At 39.8% G+C, this 24,386-nt stretch overlaps 1 protein-coding gene across 2 annotated transcripts in view; it reads right to left on the reverse strand.

The window, feature by feature from the left end:
- Window positions 1–350: 350 nt before the first annotated feature.
- Window positions 351–24,386, reverse strand: part of hells (helicase, lymphoid specific) — a 39,782-nt gene continuing 15,746 nt past the window's right edge. The window contains exons 14-23 of one of the 2 annotated variants that reach the window (XM_062400699.1): window positions 23,331–23,492; window positions 16,582–16,724; window positions 16,108–16,252; window positions 15,846–15,929; window positions 13,124–13,243; window positions 11,417–11,533; window positions 11,189–11,348; window positions 9,719–9,815; window positions 9,491–9,597; window positions 351–3,016 (exon numbers count right to left, since the gene is read on the reverse strand). In XM_062400699.1, coding sequence (XP_062256683.1) covers window positions 2,928–3,016; window positions 9,491–9,597; window positions 9,719–9,815; window positions 11,189–11,348; window positions 11,417–11,533; window positions 13,124–13,243; window positions 15,846–15,929; window positions 16,108–16,252; window positions 16,582–16,724; window positions 23,331–23,492 — 1,224 coding nt within the window. In that variant the 3' untranslated portion in view covers window positions 351–2,927. The remainder of the gene's footprint in view (window positions 3,017–9,490; window positions 9,598–9,718; window positions 9,816–11,188; window positions 11,349–11,416; window positions 11,534–13,123; window positions 13,244–15,845; window positions 15,930–16,107; window positions 16,253–16,581; window positions 16,725–23,330; window positions 23,493–24,386) is intronic. The other variant, XM_062400700.1, reaches the window with a different exon arrangement.

Consider the following 24,386-nt stretch of genomic DNA (forward strand, 5'->3'; position numbering starts at 1 on the left):
ATTAACTCAAACTGCAGTAAATACAGGCAAAAACAACAATTTGTGAAAATGGTGAGTTTCACATTTGAGTCACACAAAATCCTTAAAAACATTTAAACGGCAAATACGTAATCTAGAATTTTTGTGTGTGACTTTCTCACACACTCATTCAGATAAACTACACCTAACAATGTGGGGAATAAACGGGGTTAGACTTTGCTTTGGGTCAAGATGCTTATAAGCATATAAATCATTAATTTACAAAAACTGCAGTAGCATGCTCAAAACAGCAAATTAAGGTTTATTAATTAACTTAATATGGTGAGTTTCTCATTCTCGCATTAACACAAACAGCATCACACTATTAAATATTGAATAAAGGCCAAAACTTTATTTTTGTTTAAGATGGATAGTATATTACTACTCATTTACAAAAACTGCAGTAAAACACAAAAGTTAAAAGGCACAACGATTGTTTGGTCAAGATGGTTATCTATACAAACTGCAGTTAAACACTCTGTGAATAAAGTCTAAAACAAAACAGCAACATTCTGAAAAAAATTTGCAACCACCAAATTTTTAAAGCTCAAACTCTGGGTTAACCTAAAAAGAACAGAACTGGTACTAGACTTCAGGAAACAAAAACGTAGCCAATCAACCAATTAGCATCAACAGAGCGTGTGAAGCAGTTCAGATATGCATAGATACATTCATAACAGCACACATTTCGCATTATTCACACATGAAGTGGTGCATAGAGGCAGGATGTAATGATGCGGAGATCACAAGATTTTCTTGACAACACAGACACTGTCAGCTCTAATCACCACAAACTCTTAACATCTTCATCTGTGTCTTGTACATGTATGCTATTGCTTTTTCACTGGTAGATATAGGGTTTCTTCTTTGTTGTGCCTTTCTAATGTTAGAAGTTTCATCAACCACTCTTGTCACTGTAATTCCAGCAGGCGATTCTCCAGCGATCTGCAGACTTTATACCTGGGGGCTAGGCAGAGAAAGTCCATAGATAATCCAGAGCCTCTCACTCGGAAAATTGGGTTCACACATGCACATCCTCCAGAGAATCACAGAGTTCAGTGCATCTGTTGGGACTGAATAAACCCTGCACTACTGCATCTTAGGTGATTTCCTACTTTATGCTGGTGGAGTGATAACTTAAAGCAGGGTTCATACACATTTTGACCAATGGATTTCCATGACTTTTAACCAAATTTCCATGACCGAACATTGTGAAATTTCGGTGTATTCGCAAAAAAGTGACAATGTAGTATTCAAAATAACAATGAGAATTCCAAGGGATACAGTATACCTTATTTACACAAACTCAAGTATTTCTCCAACTGCTAACGTCCTCGCTGTGCTGCGTTCAAGGCAACTCGGATATTCCGACGTCCTGCCATGTAGAGAACATGCAAGTTTTAATCCATGAAAAAAATAATGTCAGACAAAACTCATCTTCTATAAATTATGCCCATCCCTAAAATGAACAACATGAAATATTAATATAACAAATTTCCATGACTTTTGGGAGAATTTTTTTCCATGACTTTTCCAGGCCTGGAAAAACACTTAAAATTCCCTGACTTTTCCATGTTTTCCATGACCGTACGTACCCTGTTAAAGAGAGGAAAAAACAACCAAGGGGTAAAAAGAAGTACAGATGTGCAATAGAACACTAATATTCTAAATAAAAACATGAGAAATTACAGTCCCTAATATTATTAGATGTATCAACATTTTAAGGGTAATCTACGTTTGGAAGAAATGAAAGGAAAGCAGGAATCTTATCTTAAAGTAAATGTACAGTATATTCTCATTTCCAGAAACTTTAGCTTGATATGAGATGTACTTAATTTCCACTTTCCTTCAAACATAACGTTTAATAATTTGAAAAACAAAAACCTCTGATAATTGAATGTTTGTTTAGGAATGTTTTTAGCCAAAATGGTACAGAAACAAGATGTCTTAGAGACCAGTAAAGTCAGCTGAATGACTCTTTAAAGTAGCTGCATACTTATTTAGTTTAGCCTAGGCTGTGCTAGGTCGTAATATTGACTTATTTGTGCTTTGCAGAACTGTATTCACCTTTTTATATAGTAAAAAGGTGTAGTATGGCCAAAGCACCAGTGGGTTCTTAAATTGCAACTCACTGAGAATAGGCTACAGCATTCGTTGGTAGCAACAATATTGCTGCAATTAACTCAATTTAAATTAATTGGCAACAATTATTTTATTAAGTACAGTACATTTTTAACTCACTTCACCAAGGCAAGATTCTTAGATCCTTTTCTAAATGGGTCTCATCCACTCGTCCATCATTATGCCTACATGTCTATTGAACAGGACCACAAGAAAAGAAACAGTATGATGGTTGGGAAGATAATATCTCCCAGACAATAGTATGTTGTACAGAGGAAGGCATGGCTCAGTTGATTTCAAAGCTGGTGTAGATCTTAATGCTCACCAAGGCCAGGTGGATAGAGATCCCATTTGAAAAAAAATACATAGTATAAAAAAAGTATTGTATATGTGACTGCATACACACATCACCGCATATGACAATAAAGTTATAAAACCAAACATTGTTAACCATAGTTATAGGGTTTTGAATTTTAATAAAGAGGCCTAACCAACTGGATCACGTGACTGCAGCTTTGCCTTGTCAAACAGATACATGGTAACAATCATAGAACAGTTTAAGATTATCTTATGCATTAAAATCTAAATCTCACTGGCATTGACAATGTTCAACAAAGCTCATTAAACGGAGTATTATCAAGCCAATTAACAAACAGAGAAAATACACATATTAACATCAAAAGCAGTTTCAGTCTCTACTACTAGTATCAGAAGCGGTTAGCCCTCAGAGTTTAGCTTGATTTCTCTCCTCAAGGAATGTGGTCAGATGGTCACATCTGAATATGTTCTCAGGTCAGCGAGATTTCTGAAGACTCTTTGGCATCAGTTACTCTGAAGACTCCAACCTTCTCTTTGTTCAAGATCCCCTTTTCTTTGTCTAAAAGTAAAGACAAAACAAATAAGAATCCCATGTTATATCTGGATGTAGATAGTGAATTTTCATTTCTGGTGTTGGGCCACAGTCCAGAGGCTGAACACCAGACACTGGAGCCGACGGTGAGGACAAAGGGTTGTAAAACTTTTGGAGGGAAAACATTCTCCAGCAGGCCTGAGAATCTCCCCCTGGTGGTTGGAAAATGTCCTGAAGCGCCTTCAGGACCCCCGCTGAGTTCCAAGCCCCGCCCACTGAGGTCCAACTCTGACACTCAATTGGCTTAAAGCCAGCATCATCCTATGACCAGCACCTCAAGGAGGCAGAACCTCTCAGGTAGAATAAAACCACTGAGACATCAATAATCGCTGCCATTTTCCCTGCTCTGAAGACGTCAACAGACCCCTCCGGGTCTTTCCAGATGATTTAGTTGCTAAAGGGGGCAACCAGAGTTATTTTCTTTCATTTCTTTCATTTTCTTTTATCTTAAGTCTGATCTTACTTTGATAGAGACTATTTTTGTTTTTAACTTGAAAAGGCCGTGCACAGGAACTCACTCGCTCGCTGGCCGAGCTCGGAGACTTTCTTTCCAAATCCACAGCGCCGTTACCGCTGCTCATCCCTGCAGAAGAGACGAAGCCGAATTCCGTTCCAAGAGCAAGAGACTTCGCTCTTTTCGGTCCAGCGCTGACCTCCGTTGCAACCACGAGACCCACCGGAGCACCGCTTAAGAGACCAGGACACTGATTTGTTTTCCAGGAATCCGCCCGTTCGCACGCATTCTGAGGTTTAACGACTGATTCACTGGACTTCCGGGAAATCCGCGCCCCACGCGCAAGCAACACCGCGGAGGTCACAGTAAGAGGCTTTATTGTCTGGGCAGAGACAAGTTTAAATACTTAGCGTGTCATTTGTTTGATTGTATGTTTGTTTGTAGATCGCTGATCTGTTTTTAGCCGTGCTACACGGCGGGCCGAGACGACACATCCGGTTCCTTTGTTTACTGTGTTTTTGAGAAGAGCGCGGTACAGAGTCGGCGCTTCCTTTTTGCGTGTTACCGTCAGAGATATTGTGCGGAGATTTACATCTGTTAAAAGATAAATCTCACGTAACTGGACTGCCTGCTTTGCTAGTAGCTGTCTCTGACGATGTTTCCTGATATCTCTCTCTCTCTCTCTCTCTCTCCTCCTAAACCTGTTTTTACACACGTCCCGACCTACATTTATACATTTCATGTTACATGGAGAAATCTAGATTTAACGAGCATTTATACATCTCGACGCCATTCGGCGCCAAAACCACGAGATAAGAAATCTCTTTGTCTTAAAGATTCCCTTTGTTAAGGTCAGTGACCAGCAGCCATTTTGCTTTTCGCAACGTGGCTTCACTAAGGTAACCTCCATCTTGGAAGTACGTGAATGTAACATCACCTTGAATTCGGCCAGAGGACGTCACCACGTCATTACGCCATAGCCACTCCCCTTTCTCTTTCTTACACACACACACACAGACAGGCAGACACACACGACCACACACACATACATAGATACTCCGTATTACATGTGTGACAATTGTGATAAGTGCTGCTGCTGTTGTTACCATCTTTGAAATATTGGAGTTTGTTAAATGAAGAATCATTGAAATAACATTAACTTTATTTCCCCTTGTTAATAAATACTTTTGTAATTAAAGTATTTGTATTTCTGTGATTATTTGTGCATATGTATATGTATACAGCTGGATTACTATAGCCTGTGTTCGAACTTAAAACCCTTCATTGTTTATTATATAATCATTAATACTAAATATTGAGATTATTAATATAACCTATATCATTGAGACTGATATTTAAAGATTGAATTGTTGGTCCCTGTAACCAGGGTGGTGCCCCGCGACAATAAGCAATGATTACAGATTTGTATTATTCTTAATTGATAATTTTATTGTTTTCATTAATTATTTTAACTATTATTAATGGATAACCGTATCATTTCTAATTAAATGTGTTACTAATCTTAATTAAAAGCTTCATCATTTTTTGATTATTTTTAAGAAATAATTGTTATTTTAATAATCATATTTCATGATTATTAATAATTAGCCAACGTCAATTCTACTCCTACTATTGCACAACACTGGGTTAACTATCCCTTTAGTTTAACTGTGGCAGTAGCTAACTCTTACTCTTTGGAGACAGGAATTTGTTAGCAAAATGCAGTCTAGATTGCAAATCAGGTTTAATAAAAGCGTAATTATATATTCCACACAAAAAATATACCTGCTTTTTTTTTGATGGTGGTTAAATCACTTTCAAGTCGTATTTCAATGTCTCAGATTGTAGAGAGTGCAGTTTCATTTGTGGCAACATGAAAAGTTGTCATGTGATATTTAGTCAGGAAGCTAAATATCACATGATATTTTGGAAGCTCTTTAACAATAGCCCCTCTGCATTACATGTAGAGGTTGATTTGGATCGGAAATTTCTCAATATGTAATGTTAATCTTATGATAAACTTTTCAGATTTACTTAATGAGTGATGCCATAAAACGTAACAATAATGGTTTTATTACAACATTGATAGAAAGTAAAAAAATATATACCCTCAGTAAATTTCAATTATTAATAGAAGTAGTATTAAATTTAAGTGAATTTGTCCGCCTAGAATTTCACGTAACCCTCTTCCACATACAACAATGGATCTCAGCGTTAAGAAGTGTTGCATACTCCTGGAAAAACATAGATAAGATGGATTGGACTGGTCTACAGATTCAGGCACATGTAGTTGAGTTCATTGCAACGGTTGCTTCATTTCATCATGGCCGCACCTGTAAGTGGTGTGGGCTTTGTGGATAGTGGGCAAACTTTTTGGAGGAAACCTGGTATTGTAAGAGAGACGGCATTAATCCCACTCAGGATGGAGCAGCTCTCTTATCTAGAAATATTACTCAGATTATAAAATGACAACCTTGAGTTGGAACCAGGACGCAGAGCTGCAGTGCTAAACACTTCTCTGCGTTCTGTCTGGATCAGTCACACAACCACAAACCCATAGAGATTGTGTCAGTCCACTGTCCCATTAAATTATTAAAGGAAAAAATAACGGAGAATTCTACACAAAAAAACTAATACAAATTAACACAATCTCTGCAACAACTCAAGAAATAAAGACTTTTAAATGTGGACTTTTAAAAATGAGATCATTATCATCAACGGCTATTTAGTAAATGAAATAGTCTCAGATTAGAAAATAGATTTATTGTGCCTCACTGAGACCTGGCTGCATCCCGATGAATATGTCAGCCTAAATCAGTGGTAGCCAACCCTTCGATTGTGATCTACCGGTCAATCCCCCAACTCTCTGGACTCTCTGGCTCTCATTGCGTCGAAGATCAGCTGCGTGCGGTCCGTTTTTCACACCTGCTACTGGGGATGGCGTTGCAGGTTTTTCTCCTGCATTTCCTTCAATAACAGGTTGGTTTATGTACTAAACTAAAAATCAGGACTCTTAGGTATGAAAATGTGCATCTTTCGGTCTGTTGATAACAATCAAAGCACCGTTGGAACAAATTAATGACTGGGAAAGTCAAACGCTGGTGTGCTTTTACTTTGAAACGGCTTCGGGAAGTGTTGTAAATATAAAATACGTTTTTGTCATAGAAAACAATTTTTCAGTTGAGTTTTAATGTTTTTCTGTTGACATTATGTTACAAACATAAGTGGTTGCAACACTCCTGCAACACTCTGTATGCGTTTCAAAATAAAACCACCCCAGCGTTTCTGTTGACGGAAACTGTTCTTTTGTTTAAAAAGGGAGATTTTATTGTGTAATATTTGCAGGAGCAGAATATGAATGGCCTCAAACTGTATAGTGTGACGACCCCTTCCACCTTCACACTAGGTGTCCCAGTTCTTCCTTCCTCAGAGCTACAGGTGGAATGGGCGTCAGTGACAATCATCAATTGTTCAGTTAATAAATATTCTAAAAGAGCCACAGTTCACCCGTGTCGTCTCCCTCCTTGCCACAATCTTGAGTCGGGCTGTGATAATAGTATTTGTTGTTATATGAGTGCAAGGTACTCCTTTCACCCAAGGAAATAGTCATATTCATGGCTATGTAAAAAACATTGTGCTGCAGTGTTGAACTGAAGCTAAATATTGAGCAGTGAACATATGATGTAAATCTGTTAGAAGAATTGTATACAAGTTATCATGTGCTGAATGTATTGCTGATGCAGATTGTGACAGTCTGACATTTGTGTGCAGTCTAGCACCTCTGAGTGCCACATCCTGCTTTGCAATAAAAATAAATAGTCTCATTGTCTAACTGAAGTATGTTTCTTGCCATATAAGGAAATGTACCCAAAGCAAGGAACTTGCCTGGAGAGACGTGAAGGTCAAGACGGATTTCACTTCTCTCTATGTAAATGTCACCCCACCTTGACCTCGTATCTGAGCTTTTGAATAAATACGCTGTGAAAGGGAAGTACCGTCGAAGTTGGCTGCGACCTACTCAAAGGTGCAGACTTCCCTTGCAAGTAAAAACGTACGAGTGTATGTGTGGCGTTTGATTCGTGGATTCTTACATTGATACATGTCTGGGTTAAATTCCCTCGACAAAATCTTAATTGATATAAATGTGAATGTTGTTCATTGAATAGATAAGGTTTTTACGATAATGAAATTGAATAGCCTACTGAATATACAATTCAGTTCATGAACTTACACTATATTTTATTCAAAATTTATATTAAACAGAATTCAGGCTAACTTGTCGTCCCTAAAGTCTCTGAAAGTAGAGTAGGAGCCAGAGCTTTCAGCTATAAAGCTTGTCTCCTGTGGAATCATCTCCCACTTCAGACTCCCCATCTGTACGTTTAAGAGTAGGCTTAAAACCTTCTTTTATGATAAAGCTTATAGTAAGAACCAGTCCAGGCTTTCATAGACCTACTCTTAGTTATGCTGCTATAGGTCTAGAATGCCGGGGGACACATGGCACACAGCGCATCTATTTCCTCTTCTCCATCCTAATCACAAAGAAATTAATCTCATCAATTCATGTTACTGACTTGTCTTCTTCCCCAGAGTCCCTTTGCCTCATCGTCCGCAAATCCAGGGCCCGTGACCACATGATCTGTGGATCGCGTTTCAGAGATCATGATCGTAATTGCAGATCCTGTATCGTGCTGGCATCGGATAATGGAGGTGGACCCAATTGTGGTGGCAGCTAATGCTAGTTCCTGATGGCGGCAGTGGACAATGACTGTGGACTATAGTGGCATCTGATCTTGAATGTGGATCATGATGGTGGTGGCTGCTGACCATGGACTATGATTACATCAAGACTGCTTGATATATAATATTTTTCCTCAGATACTCGACCATTACTGATAATAATCCATCAATTCATTGAACTTCATTTATGCTACAAAGTCTTTATTCTAATCAATGCTGCAAATACCCTTATCGCGCTGATGTTCTCCTTTACACTTGACATCTATTGCAATTCTCACTGTCCTGGGAGAGGGATTCCTCACATGTGGCGCTCTGAGGATTCCATGTTCTTTTACCTTGTTAAAAATGTTTTTTTAGTAGTTTTTCCTTCCTCTTATTGAGGGTTAAGGGTTGAGGATGTCACACCTTGTAAAAGCCCTATGAGACAAATTGTGATCTGTGAATAGGGGCTATGCACAACATTTCTCAGTTGGCTCAGTTGGTAGAGCTGGTCGTCCACCAACCGGATGGTTAGGCAAAATACTGAACCCCGATGGTTGTGCTGGAAGTGCATGACTGATGTATGATGGAGAAGTTCCGCACATGGATGGATTGTATGAATGGTTGGATAGCAAAACACTACGTTTAATGCTTTGAGTGGTCATCAAGACAAATAAAAGCCTTCAATAAATACAGACCATTTACTTACTAGTCAGATGCAAGACAATTATAACAGGAAGAAGGCATGTCAGTCATCATTGATGGTTCAAATGCAAACTGCAAACTCCTGCCACTTGGGTTTGCATTCCAGAAAGTAAAGGACACCTGGCTAGAGGAGCCATTTACCTCGGACTTCCAATTGAAGTTTTATTTTAAGCATAAATGAACTGGTCCAAAGTGAGTTTGGGACTAAACAAGATCTTGGTAGTTGTATTGGTTCCACAGTGTTCACTCAGTATATCAAACCACTTGGTTGAAGTAATACTAGATACAAATTTATTTTTCTATTATCAACTTTGTTTCATGATTTTAAAACACAGATGCTTCACAGAGATATTTGACAATTTGCTTTGAATGATGTCTTAACGGAATGTCTCACCAGTGTATTTGGTCGAACTGCCTGTTTTTACATTATATCTTTGAGTGATTTAAATCCTGATTTAATTCTGTTCACTAAAAGGCCTTGCAGAGTTTTAGAAATTAAATTTGAGATGATTGTACAGCAAAACACAAAAGATGACTATTTGTTAATAAATGTATACTACTACCAAAAACTGCAGATTCATGAGTCTCCTCACCCAGCATGTCACTGCGATCCAGCAAAATCTCCAGGTCCTTGTCACTGATCACCTTCCCCCTTGATGCTTTCATCTGCCTGATTTGAGCACAATTTACAGCCAAATATTACTTTCTTGCTGTATGTAATTTAAAACAGACATTTTAGGTCTTTACAGTCCATAGCACTTCACATCTTGGAACAGAGGATCATGTCTTACTTCTCAGTGTCTCTGTTTTTGATCAGTTGCATGAGATCATCCAGATCAATGCAGCTCTTACTTTGGTTCAGCTCTGCCTTCCCGCCTTTAAACTTATCTATTGAGGAAAGCAACATAAGAAAACAATTTATAAACAATATTTTCTAAAATATTTCTCATTACCTTCAGTTCATTAGTTTCCATTCAAAATGTAAATACAAGATTAGATCAATAGTAGTTATAGAAAATAATAAAACGTGGTTTTTCTATAGCGCTTTTCAAGGAACTCAGACACTTTACTTAGAGTTCAAAAGTAAAAAGTGTGTCTGTGCTCCAAGATAGCGCACCGGTCCGGTAATCACTTAAATAGAACCTGTCTGACAAAGTGAAGTAGGCTAAAAGATCTCAAAAAGCAAAACATAATGCAGTGATCTAAAGAAATTCTAAAACAGATGATACACAAAGTAATTGAAATGTATCACTCTGGCCATTTCTAAGGCTTTGGGACTTCAGTGAACCAAGGTGAGAGCCATTATCCACATATGGAGAAGACTTGGAACAGTGGTGAACCTTCCCAGGAGTGGCCGGCCTACCAAAATAACGCGAAGAGCACATCGAACAACATCCAAGGAACTCCAGGCCTCACTTGCCTCAGTTACGGTCAGTGTTTGTGATTCAACAATAAGAAAGACACTGGGCAAAAATATTATCCATGAGAGAGTTCCAAGGCGAAAGCCACTGCTGACCAACACAGCATTTCATAAAAACAACATCATACCAACAGTCAAACATGGTGGTGGTAGAATTATGGTCTGGGGTTGCTTTGCAGCTTAAGGACCTTGACGACTTGCCATAATTGATGGAACCATGAATTCTGCTCTCTACCAGAAAATCCTGAAGGACAATGTCTGACCATCAGTTTGTGACCTCAAGCTCAAGCGCACTTGGGTTATGCATTAGGACAATGAACCGAAACACACCAGCATGTCCAGCTTTGAATGGCAAAATAAAACCAAAATGAAGGTTTTGGAGTGGCCTAGTCAAATTCCGGACTTAAATCCCATTCAGATGCTGTGGCATGACCCTAAACAAGAAAAAAACTACAATGTGGCTGCTCTGTGTGTCCTTCTGTATTCACCAGATGGGACAAAAGCAGAGAACCAATTTCCCCCATTTGCATGTCTTGCGTGTGCGCATGTGTGTGGGACCAATAAATGTATCTTATTAAAACTATTCTGCAAAGAAGAGTGGGCAAAAGTTCCTCCACAGCGATGTGAAAGACTCATTGCCAGTTATCGCAAATGCTTGATTGCAGTTGTTGCCGCCAAGGGTGGCACAACCAGTTATTAGGTGTAGGGGGCAATTACTTTTTCACAGAGCCAGGTAGGTTTGGATAGCTTTTTTCCCCTTAATAAATGAAATCATCATTTAAAAGCTGCATTTTATATTTACTCGGGTTATATTTGTCTAATATAAGACAAAGCTTCTCACTCTTGTGAATGACCATCTGTTCCAGCTTCCTCTTTGCCGAGGCTCTCTCCAGGATCTTCTGGTCAATGGTGTTGGCTGTGACGAGGCGGTACACCAACACTGGTTTTGTTTGACCAATGCGGTGACAGCGGTCCTGCGCCTGCAGGTCTGCCTGGGGGTTCTGAAGTAGGGAAAATGATCATTATATGCCAGCTAATCTCAATGAAATGGCAAGAGTTTATTACACACCCAGTCGCTGTCAAAGATGATGACTGTATCGGCAGCTGTGAGGTTGATCCCAAGTCCTCCTGCTCTGGTGCTCAGCAGGAACAGGAATACCTCTGGATCTTTGGAAAACTTGTTAATCTGGGGAAGAAAAATAGTGTGCTAAGCAGTAAAATGGACATGTAGTACTAACAAATGAGTGAAACATCACACCCACTCAATGTAAGCCCCGCCCGTTCTTTCAAAGATGCTGTGGATCCTAAATGTAACTAATAACTACCTTGTTTCTATGTGTTTTAGGTAGTACATTGTAAGCTTTGCAGAAGTGTGGTTACATGCTAAAAGGATGTATTTTACGAATTACATAATTTCACCACTGGATGAAACGTAGGTCGACCTGGTGCCAGAGAAGGTTGAAGTGTCATTGGGCAAGACACTTAACCCTTAATTGCCCGTAATGGCTGTGCGGTGTGTGAATTAGGGTTGTCACGATACCAAAATTATGACTTCGACAATACCTGCCAAAATATCATGATACCCGATACGATGACACAAATACAAGAAGATACAACAAATACGATACGATACTGGGATATTTATCTATGATAGTAATAAATAAAACATCTGTAAGGTTCCCTTTTTTACCAGCTTGTTCCTGCCCAGCTTTTTGAACACTTAACAAATGGCATTCATATTAGTATTAGCCTACAGCAAGATATTAATGAAAACTACATGGTGACATCATAGCATTGGTTATACAGGCTTTTGTCCGTATCTGACTACTAATATGTGCGCGAGTGACTGTTTGCGCACTGTTTGGGTGTGGGCGTGCGTGCAAAGACAAACAAATGCGCACCAACTCCTGTTTTTTTTCATGCTGGTCTGATACGATGCTGATTTGACAAATAACGTGACGTTCCCTCACGTTACCGTTCAACATATGAACACTGTACAGGGAACCACTGCAGAGGGGCTGAAGAGCCGCATGCAGCTTCACAACCACGGGTTGCCGACCCCTGGCTACGGCGAAAGAACGACTTGTTTTAGTGTTCCGCCGTTAAAGAGAAGCACACGTCAAAACATTAGTTCTGCCATAACATTAGTTCCGCCTCACATAGATCTCACTTCTGGCATCTTTTTTTTTTTTCAACAAGCCGAGGATGGTCGGCAAGAGCTCCTGCACATGAGGCCATGTCTCCCCTGAGATCACTCACTGTGAGTCAGGGCTGCCTGTTGCATGTGTGAGAGCTGGGCAGCCCCGTCCTTGCAGTCAATTAGTGCAGGCAGCGTGACAGGGAGCGGAACAGTGAGTGCGCTCTGATTGCATGCTGTTTTAACGAAGTACTGATACAAAAAATATGCAAAATCGTTTTAACGTAAGGGTACGGCGGTACCTTTCTAGTAGCGATACACCGTGCAACATTAATGTGAATGGAATGTGTGAAAAGAGTAGTATATTATGTAGAAGAACTGTAAGAATGTGTGTGAATGGTTGAATGGACATGCAGAGTTCAGTACTTTGAATGGTCTTTTAAATCGTATGCAGTACTTGCAGTTCAGATGCTCAGAAGACCTGCTCTGGAAAAGGGGGAGCTCATTTTTTGACAGCAGTCAAGAACAGATGTAGCCTGGTTGTTCAGAGTGTTATACTATTTATCCTTACAGAGTCATTTATAGAATTCTGATCAAAATGCTCTCCACTATACATAAAGTTCAATGTTTAAAACTCACATTTTCATCTCTGTCGGAGTAAGACATGCTGCCATCCAGTCGGCTATACTGGAAGCCCCGCAAATAGCAGTAATCCATTAGTATATCCAAGATGGAGGTCATCTGACTGAAGATCAGAACCTAGATGACAAATCAATCACACATACAAGTTGAATGCAAGTTTAACTAATGGCACATATGTGAAAACCTAAGTGAAAAAAGTAAAACCACGAGGCTCTGCTGTAAACCACAGTGGACGCTTTTTTTCCCCTTTTCAGGATCCTGTAGAATGACTATAATCGGTGAAATGATTGATAAGTAGTAGGGCAGTTGACCGGTTTTGATCTATAACAAACTTAACCTGCTTTGGAAAATATTGGTCACTCAGCACAAGTTACCATGGTGATTTACCGAAGTGAGAAGTGTAACAGTTCCATAGTACCAGAAACCCAGGGTCAAAACTAAGTTGCTATGCCTATAAAAAGTAGTCAGCGCCTTTGATGTTTCACCCTTTTGTTGCATGTCAAAGTGAAAAGATTTTTACAAAATGTAGACAAGTCATTTTCATGATGTTTTTAAATGCAGCCTCATAAAGTTAGGAGAGAATCAAGCAAATACAAAGTTAGTTCATGTTCTGATCTGATCCTAATAACTGGTGATTAGTGTTTATTAGTTTACGTGAGAGCAGAGTGGAGGACGACACAGAAACTCCGGCTCGGTACAAACCAACTGCAGCTTCTGCTCTGATCATGACGCAGCGGTGCTCATCACTAAGCAGCTGTGACCAGAAAAATTCTGCATTTCACTTTCACTTCTACAAAGTCACTTACCGGCTGCTTAACATAAACAAGCTCTGATCTCACTGCGTGTTTCGTTCTTAGCGAGGTAGTGGGGTAGTGGTATGGGTGAATGGAGCGGGTCATTCTGCAAATGCGTTAGTTTTGACAGCCCTAATTTAAACATTCACTGGACCGCAGATATCCTCAACGGTGGCTGTATGTGTGACCACAAATGTCTGAGTGATAGCTGCCAGAGTTTCTACTTACTCCACCTGACCCTCTAGTATTCAGTCCGCAAAAACTCTGGAGGAGCTGATGTGTGAACACATCAGGAGATCCTCTTCAGGATTTACCGTGAGTAAGTGGGTGTGTTGATGACATTTGTATCTACAGATGAAAAAGTGGTACCACACACATAGACGACAACAAGGAAAATGTCGAGAGACCTCATGGTGATAAGAGCCAACACTGGCATAGATGTGCTATAAACAGATCAGAACCCGGATCAGTCCTGGGACCTGAGACACTACGGCCCCTAACCTAACACAATCAGCAGCAACCTGTCATCTGAGTGAGCAGAGGGCATACTAATGTGCCCTGTGTCACATAGGCAAGGAGCAGTGAGAAGTTAGATATAGTTAGCTGCATTTGCCTAATCATTGCACATCGCACAATTATTGTTCTTCCCATTTTTTAAGTTAATGTGTTAAAACATAATATTGCATTAAAGACTATGTGAAGCAATTCAAAATACATTTTCTAAGTTTGCCACACTACGGAGCAAATTTGATTGGTTAAAAAAAAATCTTAATAAGGAAACTGTCTATTCTGCTGCCCTCACATAGCACTCCTTAACTGGGTGTGACACAGCAGCCGCAGAAGCCACACACTGTTGGGGGGAAATTCCTGCATCTGTCAAGGTCTCTAGTTCTTATTGAGGTTTGGCTTGTCCATCGATGATGACTGAGAGCCAACATCGTGATAAAATAAACACTCCACTTGACTCCATGACTTGATTTGATTTCCTCCTGACTACACAGAGACTTCACTGCACACTTTTGTAAAGGTAAACTGACGATCCTCTCCGACCTCCACACTCATTGTTAGGAAGATACTAGTCACTTCTGTATTGGTATAGATTTCCCAGGGTTGCGATTGGATTGAAGTGCGATTGGACACAGTCGCACAAGCACAAAAGGATGCAGTATTGCGGCTCCAACTTTGTCTTTGATGAACCAAAACCCTAGACGTCTGGACAGCGGTTTCCATTTTTGAAGAATCGTTACAGCCCTGCACAACCCTGAAAATGATTCTAAATAATACAGGTTAATGGGCAAACTGTGTGTACTGGTAGACTTAAGCCTGGTTGTAATCTGTGTCTTGTTTTGATGTCTGCACTTTTGGGGAACTAAAACCAATCTCCGCCAATTAAAGGAGACTAGTGACGGATCCCTAATTCTTTTATAGTTTTAGCGACAAGCTATTCGAATGAGTGCAACTTTCAATAACCACTTACTTGCATGGATAAAATGTTATGAATCAAATGACAGGCTTTGCTTTACAGTCTTTAATATTTGAAGAAAGGCTCATTGTTAAGTTTGTTTACTGCAGGGGTTTAATGCTTTTAAATAGAAAAATCACCAAAAGGAAAATAAGGTTTTTTCAGGGGTCCAAACCTTTGCAGACAAATGTAAATTATTAGTTTCCACCATCAGACTAGATAGACTTACATTATTTGCATTAGCAATGACAGCAAGATCACTTTCAGATTTACTTTCTGATGGGTCACAGCATATTAAAACCCCACAAATAACTGGATATTAAAGACACATGATTGAAGTGATAAAAACACCTAACCTACGAGATGTGAAATGTACCGCCATGACCAGCAGCTTATTATATTAGTTTTAAATCTGATTAAGTCACATGTAGTTATATATTTGGCTCTTAGCGTCCTGGCTCACCTTGTGTCCCCTTTTCTTCAGTGCAGGAAGCAGTCTATCCAGGATGAGAAACTTCCCGGAACTTTGCACCAGCTGCTCATCAATCTGTATGACGGCAACAGTGAGGTGAGAAAGACAGGGAAAAGAAATTAACTAAACTGAAATAAACCACAGAAAAACTGTTTCCTGTTGATCTACGTTTGCATCTAAATATTTGTCCATTGCTGCTCCCAATCACAAACATGGGGAATAAAAGTTAGAGTTACAGATGTCTGAGCATTACCTTGTACTCCTGTGTGGCGGAGTCGAGGGGGTACTCTATTAGGTATGGGTGGTTACAACATCTCTTAAGTAGCATGAGAATATTTTGCAGCTTCAAGTTTATCTGAGCATCCAGTGGGCTATGGACATCCAGCACTGGAGGGGAGCTGTAGAGTGCCAAATGAAATGTATGTGGAGATTATAATTAGACCGATATAAAGATACAGGTGGAGCTTCTTATGCAGTCTTACAGAGTGATTCTGTAGAGTACATGTCTCCAGAACATGACAAGTTTTGGGTAACAACCAAAACAATCACATAACTGTGGAAAATATATTAACAGATGAAATCAGAACAGTTTGACATCAATTGAAATAAATAAGCAAGTGCAATTAATAAAAAGGTAAAGAAATGTGGAGTAATAGCTTCTTGAACCAAACATCACAGTTGTATACAATTTTAATCTGCATTTGAGATGTGTGTAGACAGTGCTGACCTCTGCTTGAGTTCCTTGCTGACCTTATCCAGATATTTCTCCAGGACGTACGGTGTTTCTCCATCCGTTTCTTTGTAGTCCACCACCTTTGTACAATGACGCTTTGGCCTGCCACTTGGCATCAGCATTACAGGAGCCTCTGTCTAAAACAACAACAGCAGACCATTTCCTATAATGAGATAATTTATGTCTAGCACATAAAATGGCTGATACTTCAGAGACATCAAATAGGGTCCATACTGAACAAGAAAAGGGGGTTCCAACAATACAAAAATACTGAAGGAATTTCATTGAGAGGCAACATATAAAGCTCATTCCCAAAGTGTATCAGCTGCAAGTGTGTTAGAGTATCATCTGCACTACACCAGGTCACAATCGGATCAATATGTTTTGTGTTGTTCTCTATAATACCATTCAAATTTAATTTATCATTTTAAATATTCAGATTATATTCATATCTTTGATAACATTTTATCGAATATAAATATGTACCATGTAAAGCAGTGCAACTCAGAATCTCTAGAGTAGCAGTTCTTGCCTGTCTCTTTAGTGCAGCGGTTGGCAACCTTTTTGACAGTGAGTGCCACTGTAAAATACTAAAGTTGTATTAGTATTTCCAATAGACATGTCACTTTATTCCATCCATTTTGGCTATATATAGAACACTTTAAATAAACATGTTTATCTCATTATGATTGCAATAATAAGTTTGTCATTAACCCCACCAACCAGTCTCTTATTCTGAATTGCGAAAGCTTACTTCAGTCGCATAGTTTTTAGCAGTGACCAAGACTTTGAGAGAGTTTGCTTACTTCCCATACCTTGACACTGTATGTTTGATGGATTCTCCCTTGTCTGCCTTTATCATTGAAACCTCTTTTGTGCCTTGTCTTGAAGTGGCGCTTAACACTGGACGTTTTGCAAACAACATTTTCTAAACATAACGTGCACACAGCACGGTCCTTATGAAAAACAAAGCCATAGTCTTCTGCCCGTGAGGGCTGAGATGGCCGTGTCTTCATTTTTTTAGCTAGCGGGCATGCGACAACAAATACACCTGAGCGGCTGCACTTCACTGAGATTCATGTGGGAAAATGCAAGCAGTGCCGGATGGGAGGCTTCTTTTTATATTTTTTAATGGAGATTGGCCTCCAGCCTATGGTACATTACTGGCACCTAGTGGCTGGGAGGTGTTATCATCGATCAAGCTAAATAGTACAATCTGCGTGATGGCAAAACCTTTTAACACATCTTTTATAAGAAATGGCCTCTGTGTAAATGATTTTCGCTCAGCGTGCCAATGATGGAACGCTTACCTTAAGTTGCTGACCCCTGATCCAGAGAATCTACTCTGTCAGCCCAACCACCATGCAGGTACCCCTTACATCCTGTCCCCCCACACATGTCAATGGCTACTACCGCTCCACCTTTCTCGGTAAACTCATGCCAACCAAACACAGCTTTGCCTCAGATCCTAATTATGCTTCCTATTTAGGTATGTTAAGTTTCTTTAAATTAGTTTTTTATGGGGTTTTTTTTTGTAGTTTTTCCTTCCTCTTGTTGAGGGTTAAGGGCATGGATGTCACATTTTGTTAAGGCCCTATGAAACAAATTGTGATTTGTGAATATGGGCTATACAAATAAAATGATTGATTGTGACTCAGCCATACTGTGTGAATGTGTGCTTTATAATGTTGTTCTCCCTCCCTGCCTAAGGATGGTGCTGTTCGCTCTGTTTTGTCATTGAGTTTTAGGTCCCGGCTGGTGATATGACTTGAGACTGATCGAGCTTTCATTAAAGAGCTCCCCTGCCGATGCTTGTTTGCCTTAGCCTTTTTCCTGCCTACCAACATGACTGTGCCGACTTCGCTATAACCTATCTGATCTCTGCTGTTCTGTAATTGCTTTACTTGAAAGATTAGTTTGAGCACTGCCAGTGCCCTACAAAATTAACTCCAGCAGGCTACTGGTGTGCATGTTTCTAGTGGGATCAGTGCTCACAGTCCAACACTATGGCACTCGACTAGCATTTGCGAGAGAACACCAGAATTGACAGGTCGCCACTGTTCCATTCACAGTTGAGAGAAGGTTCCCACTGAGCATGTGACAGGCAAGACAAAGTCTGGAGACCCCATGGTGAACGCCCATAATGAAAGGTTTGTTGGGGGTCAGTGAAGGTGTGGGAAGGCATTTCCTTGGAGGGTTGCACAGACCACCATGTCATAGCCAAGGAAAGTTACCGGAAAAAATCCACAGAGTGATCGTCAGACCTTACGCTGATGCAGTGGGCCCTGAGTTCCTCTTGGTGCAGGACAATGCCCAGCCTCATGTGGCCAGAGTGTGAAGGCAGTCCCGGGATCAGGTTCCCCTGACCTAAATAGCCAATGTCGCCAAGTACCGCCACAAACTGTCCAGGAGCTCACTGATGCCTTGATCTAGGTCTGGGAGGAGATCCCCAGGACACCATCCACTGACTTATCAGGAGCATACCCTGACAATACCGGGAGTGCGTAAAGACACTGATACCATACACACTCCTAAGACACGTTATGAGTTGGAGAGATGAAATTCATGCAAATTTGATCAGCCTGTGACTTCAATTTCTAACTTTTGATTTCCAGCCCACAATGGGTTGATATCGGTTTCCATTGACTGTTAAGTAATTTTGTTCTCAAACAAATTATACAATGTACTTCAGTAAAGATTTTCAACTTGAATAATTTGTTCATCAAGATCTGATGTGCAAAAGTGTTCCCTTAGTTTATTTATATACATATATTTGAAAAACAAACCATTTGAAGGCACTGAGTGACCTAATTGAGCTCACACCTATCAGATTAAATGGGCAGTAAAATGAAATTAAGAATAAATGTTGGATTTCTGAAACTTCCAGTTACATGAAATTTTAGGGAAACTGGATCTGCACTAGGAACACCTGAGACAGAAGAAAAGTTCATTTACAGGCTTGCCGCAAGCTTTAAACTTTTGAAAAGGATTTGTTAATAGGCCATTCTCCATCACCAAATCAAATGCATCTTTACTCAAAGGACACTGATATATGTAAATGCTGTTCACAAGGTACAAGTTAGTTGTACTCAGGCACAAGGTAGTTGTTAACAGTATATAGTTGTGTAAGCCATGTAAAATGGTCTTTGAGCACCTAATTGGATTAGGGCCATGACCATTTTTTAAATGGAGTTCATGGTCTACAAACAGCCATGTCTGACCATGATTTTAGGAGCCGGTGTTATACTTCTCTTTTTTAGAAGAATGAATTTCTTTCTTCCATCTGTTCCATAATGTGGAAAATTCTTTGATTTTAAGGATCTCTCAAGCTCTAGTTTGTAGTATACTAAATTAAATGTAGAAAAGCAGTTGGCACATTTATTAACACTTTCTCTCAGCGTTTTAGATGTCAATACAACTATACAACGATACAACTCATTTGGCCCTGAGCCACCCAAAATACACTTCATTTATACAAAAGAAGCCCCTCCTTTCACAGAGGCAGAGTTTTGTCCAATCAGCTCTCTGAGTGCTATGACCAGGATGGTCAGACATTTTGTCCCCATTCAATCTGCATGAGGACTTGTCTGAAGTCTTACAACACAATGACATCAGGCCTCTGCTCAGCCTCCAAGTGTTGAAACCCGTTTTCCCAGTGAAACCCCCATCACTCTGTTGCAGACAGTAGAATAGCCCCTGCTGTTAAACCTTTTGTTTCAGCAGCAGGCACAGGAGTCTCCAAGCAAATACACATCTGAGCAGAGGTCAGTTTTAAGCAATTTATGCTTCTCCGTTTTGACGGACACGGACAGATATGTACGCCTTCTTTGCCGTGGAACGCCCTCCCCGGGGCTCCTCGGAGAGCTTTCCGTGCAGCTCTGATTTTTCTAACTACACCTCGGCATGGCGGAGAGCCCACGGATAGTCCTTCGCTGTGATTGGTCCTCTAACGCCAGCATTTCGGGACGACATCATTTCCGGACCTCAAACTTCCTGTTTCATTCCCTAAATCACAATAAACCTAAATCACAACTACGACTCTATGATTAATGTGACAAGTGTGTTAAGCCAGTAGCGTTGTCCGGCTGACGGTGGCTGGTTAGAGCACTTACGGCATGTGTGTATGGTCACATACGGTTATAATGAACTTTCATAACGGGGCTATCGGGCTAGCCACCGCATGGTGGCTAGTTAGCATTTATGCTAACTGCGGTAGTAGCCGCAGTTAGCATTAACTGCGGTGGGAACAGCGCAAAAACCCGCTGACTTTAATCCCATGGCTGTCATGACACTGTTTCTCAAACACCGTCAGGTTAGAAGCAAACACTTGGTAGTAGTTAGTATCGGGTGTCCATGCTGACTGTGTGTGGAAGCTGGGGGGAAGACAGCTGCCTCCGTGTAGCTTCAAGCTGTTGCAGCTATTGAATTAGCAACGCAGTTCGGAAACAAGACCGGGGTACCGCTGCGCTAAGAAACGATCACATAAGCATTGTGACCCGCTGGGTGTCACTTTATTGCAGCAAAAACTGTCGCGTCATCAACAGCCTTTTTCTGTTAGTTGCCATCGTTCACGGTGTGTGAGGAGCCAGGGGGACGTAAATAAACCAGCGTGGACTTCTTCTATATACCTCATGAGGTAGGCTTCTCTAAGCTCGACTTCCGTTGCGCCAACTACTGTTCTGGTGGTGAATTGTTTTCAGAACAAAAAGGCTTGTAGAACTATAAATCAAAGTGTCTGTCCGATCCGTCCGTAAAGGACTCGGAGAAGCATATATCGGCCTTTAGTTTTTACAAGTCTAAACCACACAGAAACACATCTTGTAATTATATTCTCTATATTTACACACTTGTCATTCTTTCGTTAAACATATCTAAATACAGAATGTCCCATCACAATTCTCACTCACAAATTAGTTTTAGACCCAGGGAAACAAATTCACTCCATACTTCAATAAAATCTCTGATGTATCTTGAACTCAATTCTGGACTTCCTCGATTCACATATACTATTTGTTGTGCTAGTCTCAGTTTATCCCCATCAAAGAGCCATTTAGCACAGTAAAAGGTAAAGTATTTATCCATCCTTTTTTGCCACCTACAATCCCTGCAGGTGTTTTTGGAGAAAACATCAACTGAGACTTTTCCCTCTCTTGCTCAGTTAGCTGGTCAAACTTTGCACTTGGAATAATGTGCCTTGTGAAGTTACCGTGAACTTGACCTTTGACCACCAAATATTCATCTGTTAATCCTTGTGTCCACGTTATTGACAATTATAGTGATATAACATTTCCAAACCCATGTTTTTATCACGAACAGCGAATCAAATGAGTATAGCGCCCCATGATCACACCAATCATCTGACTAGTTACTCCTACAGAGTGTAGGAGGAACTCTACACCACTCTGCATCGATGCACTGACTGAATATAAACATGTTTTCCACTACGCTCATTGTATTAGCGGGTTTCCACCGCTGAATAATTATAACGCCACTGCTTCAGGACCAGGACAGACCCAGTTCCAGTCGTCTTTTGTCAGATTCTCTGTCTGAGCTTCCTCCTCAGACCTGCGCTCACTTTACACTTTAACAATAAACACCATCACTGATCACAAGTTATAAGGACACTTACAGGACTGACATTTACTTTGTGTTTGTTTGATTCTCTAAAGTTTATGAGACATGTTTAATCCTGCTACACAACACAAGACATAACGTGATGCTTACAGTCAGGACAGCAGGGTTAAAGTGACCAGAAAGATCTGCAGTCATGATTCGATATCATCGAATAATAGCTTTTTTAGAATATAGGACTAGATGGTGAATATTACGTGATGATTACAACATGTTTTAACTTCATTGTTGCAATAGAACCGACGCCATACTTATGTTATCCAGGAGCATAAATATGAATTCAGCAGGTTTTTATAAAGATCAGTCCTAAGTGAGTGATAAGTAAACAGAGGACCAGAGTCACGTGTTGACCTGCGGATTAATGTACCTCAGTGCAGTGGTGCCGATTTAAGTTAAGATAAGATTAAACTGTTGATCCAAGGTCATACTTCGATAGAGAAAAGGTATTCTCTATTATAATACGGTATTATACCAAAAATGTTGTGGATTTAAAATAGGGCTGCTTGATTATGGAAAAAAAAAAATCCTTAGAGGCCACAAAATAAGACCACGCAAATTAAGTAAAAAAGCATTCAACTGAATCAACAAAATAGCCCTACACCTTAAAAATGTCCATAACATCAATTTGCTTTTACTGTTTTGGATAGTGAATAAACTGAAAATCAAAAAACTACCCACACCATTGAAACAATTGCAAATTCTCTTATAAAGGGCAATGATAAATATACACTTTGAAAGGGATTTTGACCAAAAATGGTACTGTGCAAGTCTGTCCTTGGGCAAGATGCTGAACCCAGAATTGCCCCTCATACAACAAAAAAGTGTGACTAATAGCACTGTATGAATGTTTGTGTGAATGGCAAACTGGACTGTAAAGAACTTTGAGTGATTATCAAGACAAGAAAAGCGCTATATACAGTTAATACAAACCACTTACCATTTTACTTATCAGCTGACAAACACTGATAACCATTTATCTGTACCAAGCTTAAAGCAGCTTCATTGTACAGTATATGTAGCTGTGAATACTCCACTGCATGACTGATGGAAAATGATCACAGACCAATTTACAGTTCATACAATAATACAGTAGTGAATAAAACATTGTTCACCTTTTCCTGGCCCAGAATCTTGGCGATGGACTTGTTGACCACAGCAGTGTAAAAAGTCTCCTGTTTGGCTGTCAGAGGAGCATAAACAATTATCTCCTTCTTAGGAGGAACATCCAGAGTCACGTCTGATTTCAGCCTCCTTAGCAAAAATGGAGTTAGAATCTGAAACAACACAAAACTGACATGAGCATTATTTAATAAACATGACCTTCTCCTACTTATTGTGATGCATTGTTTTGCCGTCTTCTGATTCTGTTGTGTTGTGATGTCTTGTTTTATACTAAATAGTGCTGAATCTCTTTTCTGCAAAACAAAATGACCCATGGGTAACACACACACAAAAACACTTTAGTTTTAAGACACACCATAGTTACATTGATGCACGATGTCCACAATACTCCATGGTTGTCAAGCTACTAATATTGAGATAATAAATACCGCTGGTCCAATTTTATTTGGAAAACTCTCTACCCTTTTCTCCTTATTAGAGCCCGAGCAGCAACAACAGTGAGGACACTATTGGGATTGCTGTGATTATTATTGGACCATATAGTTTTTGCTTCGATTCTTCTTCTTATAAAGGAATTGGCTATATTTACAAGTGCTCAGGAACATGCATTAAAAATGGCTCAATAGCGCTCCACCACAAATTTTCAACAAAGGTATTCCTATTAACCTTGACAAAATGTGATTTGTGAATATGGGCTATACAAATAAAATGTGATTGTTTTGCTTTCGCCTGGACAAATTCAATTTGGCACACGCGTGTCAGGCCAAGACACAAACAAAATTCCTCTTGCCACTCTTCACCACACCCAACAGGAAGACCTACATTTTAGATTGAATGTGAAAATTTGGCTTTATTATTTTTGTGTCTTCACATGTGATAAAAATCCTACTGCTACAGATTTAATCCGATGAACTCCTAATTGAGTATATGCCATTTTAGGGACTTTTCAATAAAAAGTATATTTTTGATTGGTAAAAAAGAGCCTTTGGCTGTAATGAAAACTAAACTAGAATTCAATTCTCATTTTCAAACCCCGAAATATCTTT

This window comes from Platichthys flesus, chromosome 12, assembly GCF_949316205.1.
Source record: "Platichthys flesus chromosome 12, fPlaFle2.1, whole genome shotgun sequence".
Lineage (NCBI taxonomy): Eukaryota > Metazoa > Chordata > Actinopteri > Pleuronectiformes > Pleuronectidae > Platichthys > Platichthys flesus.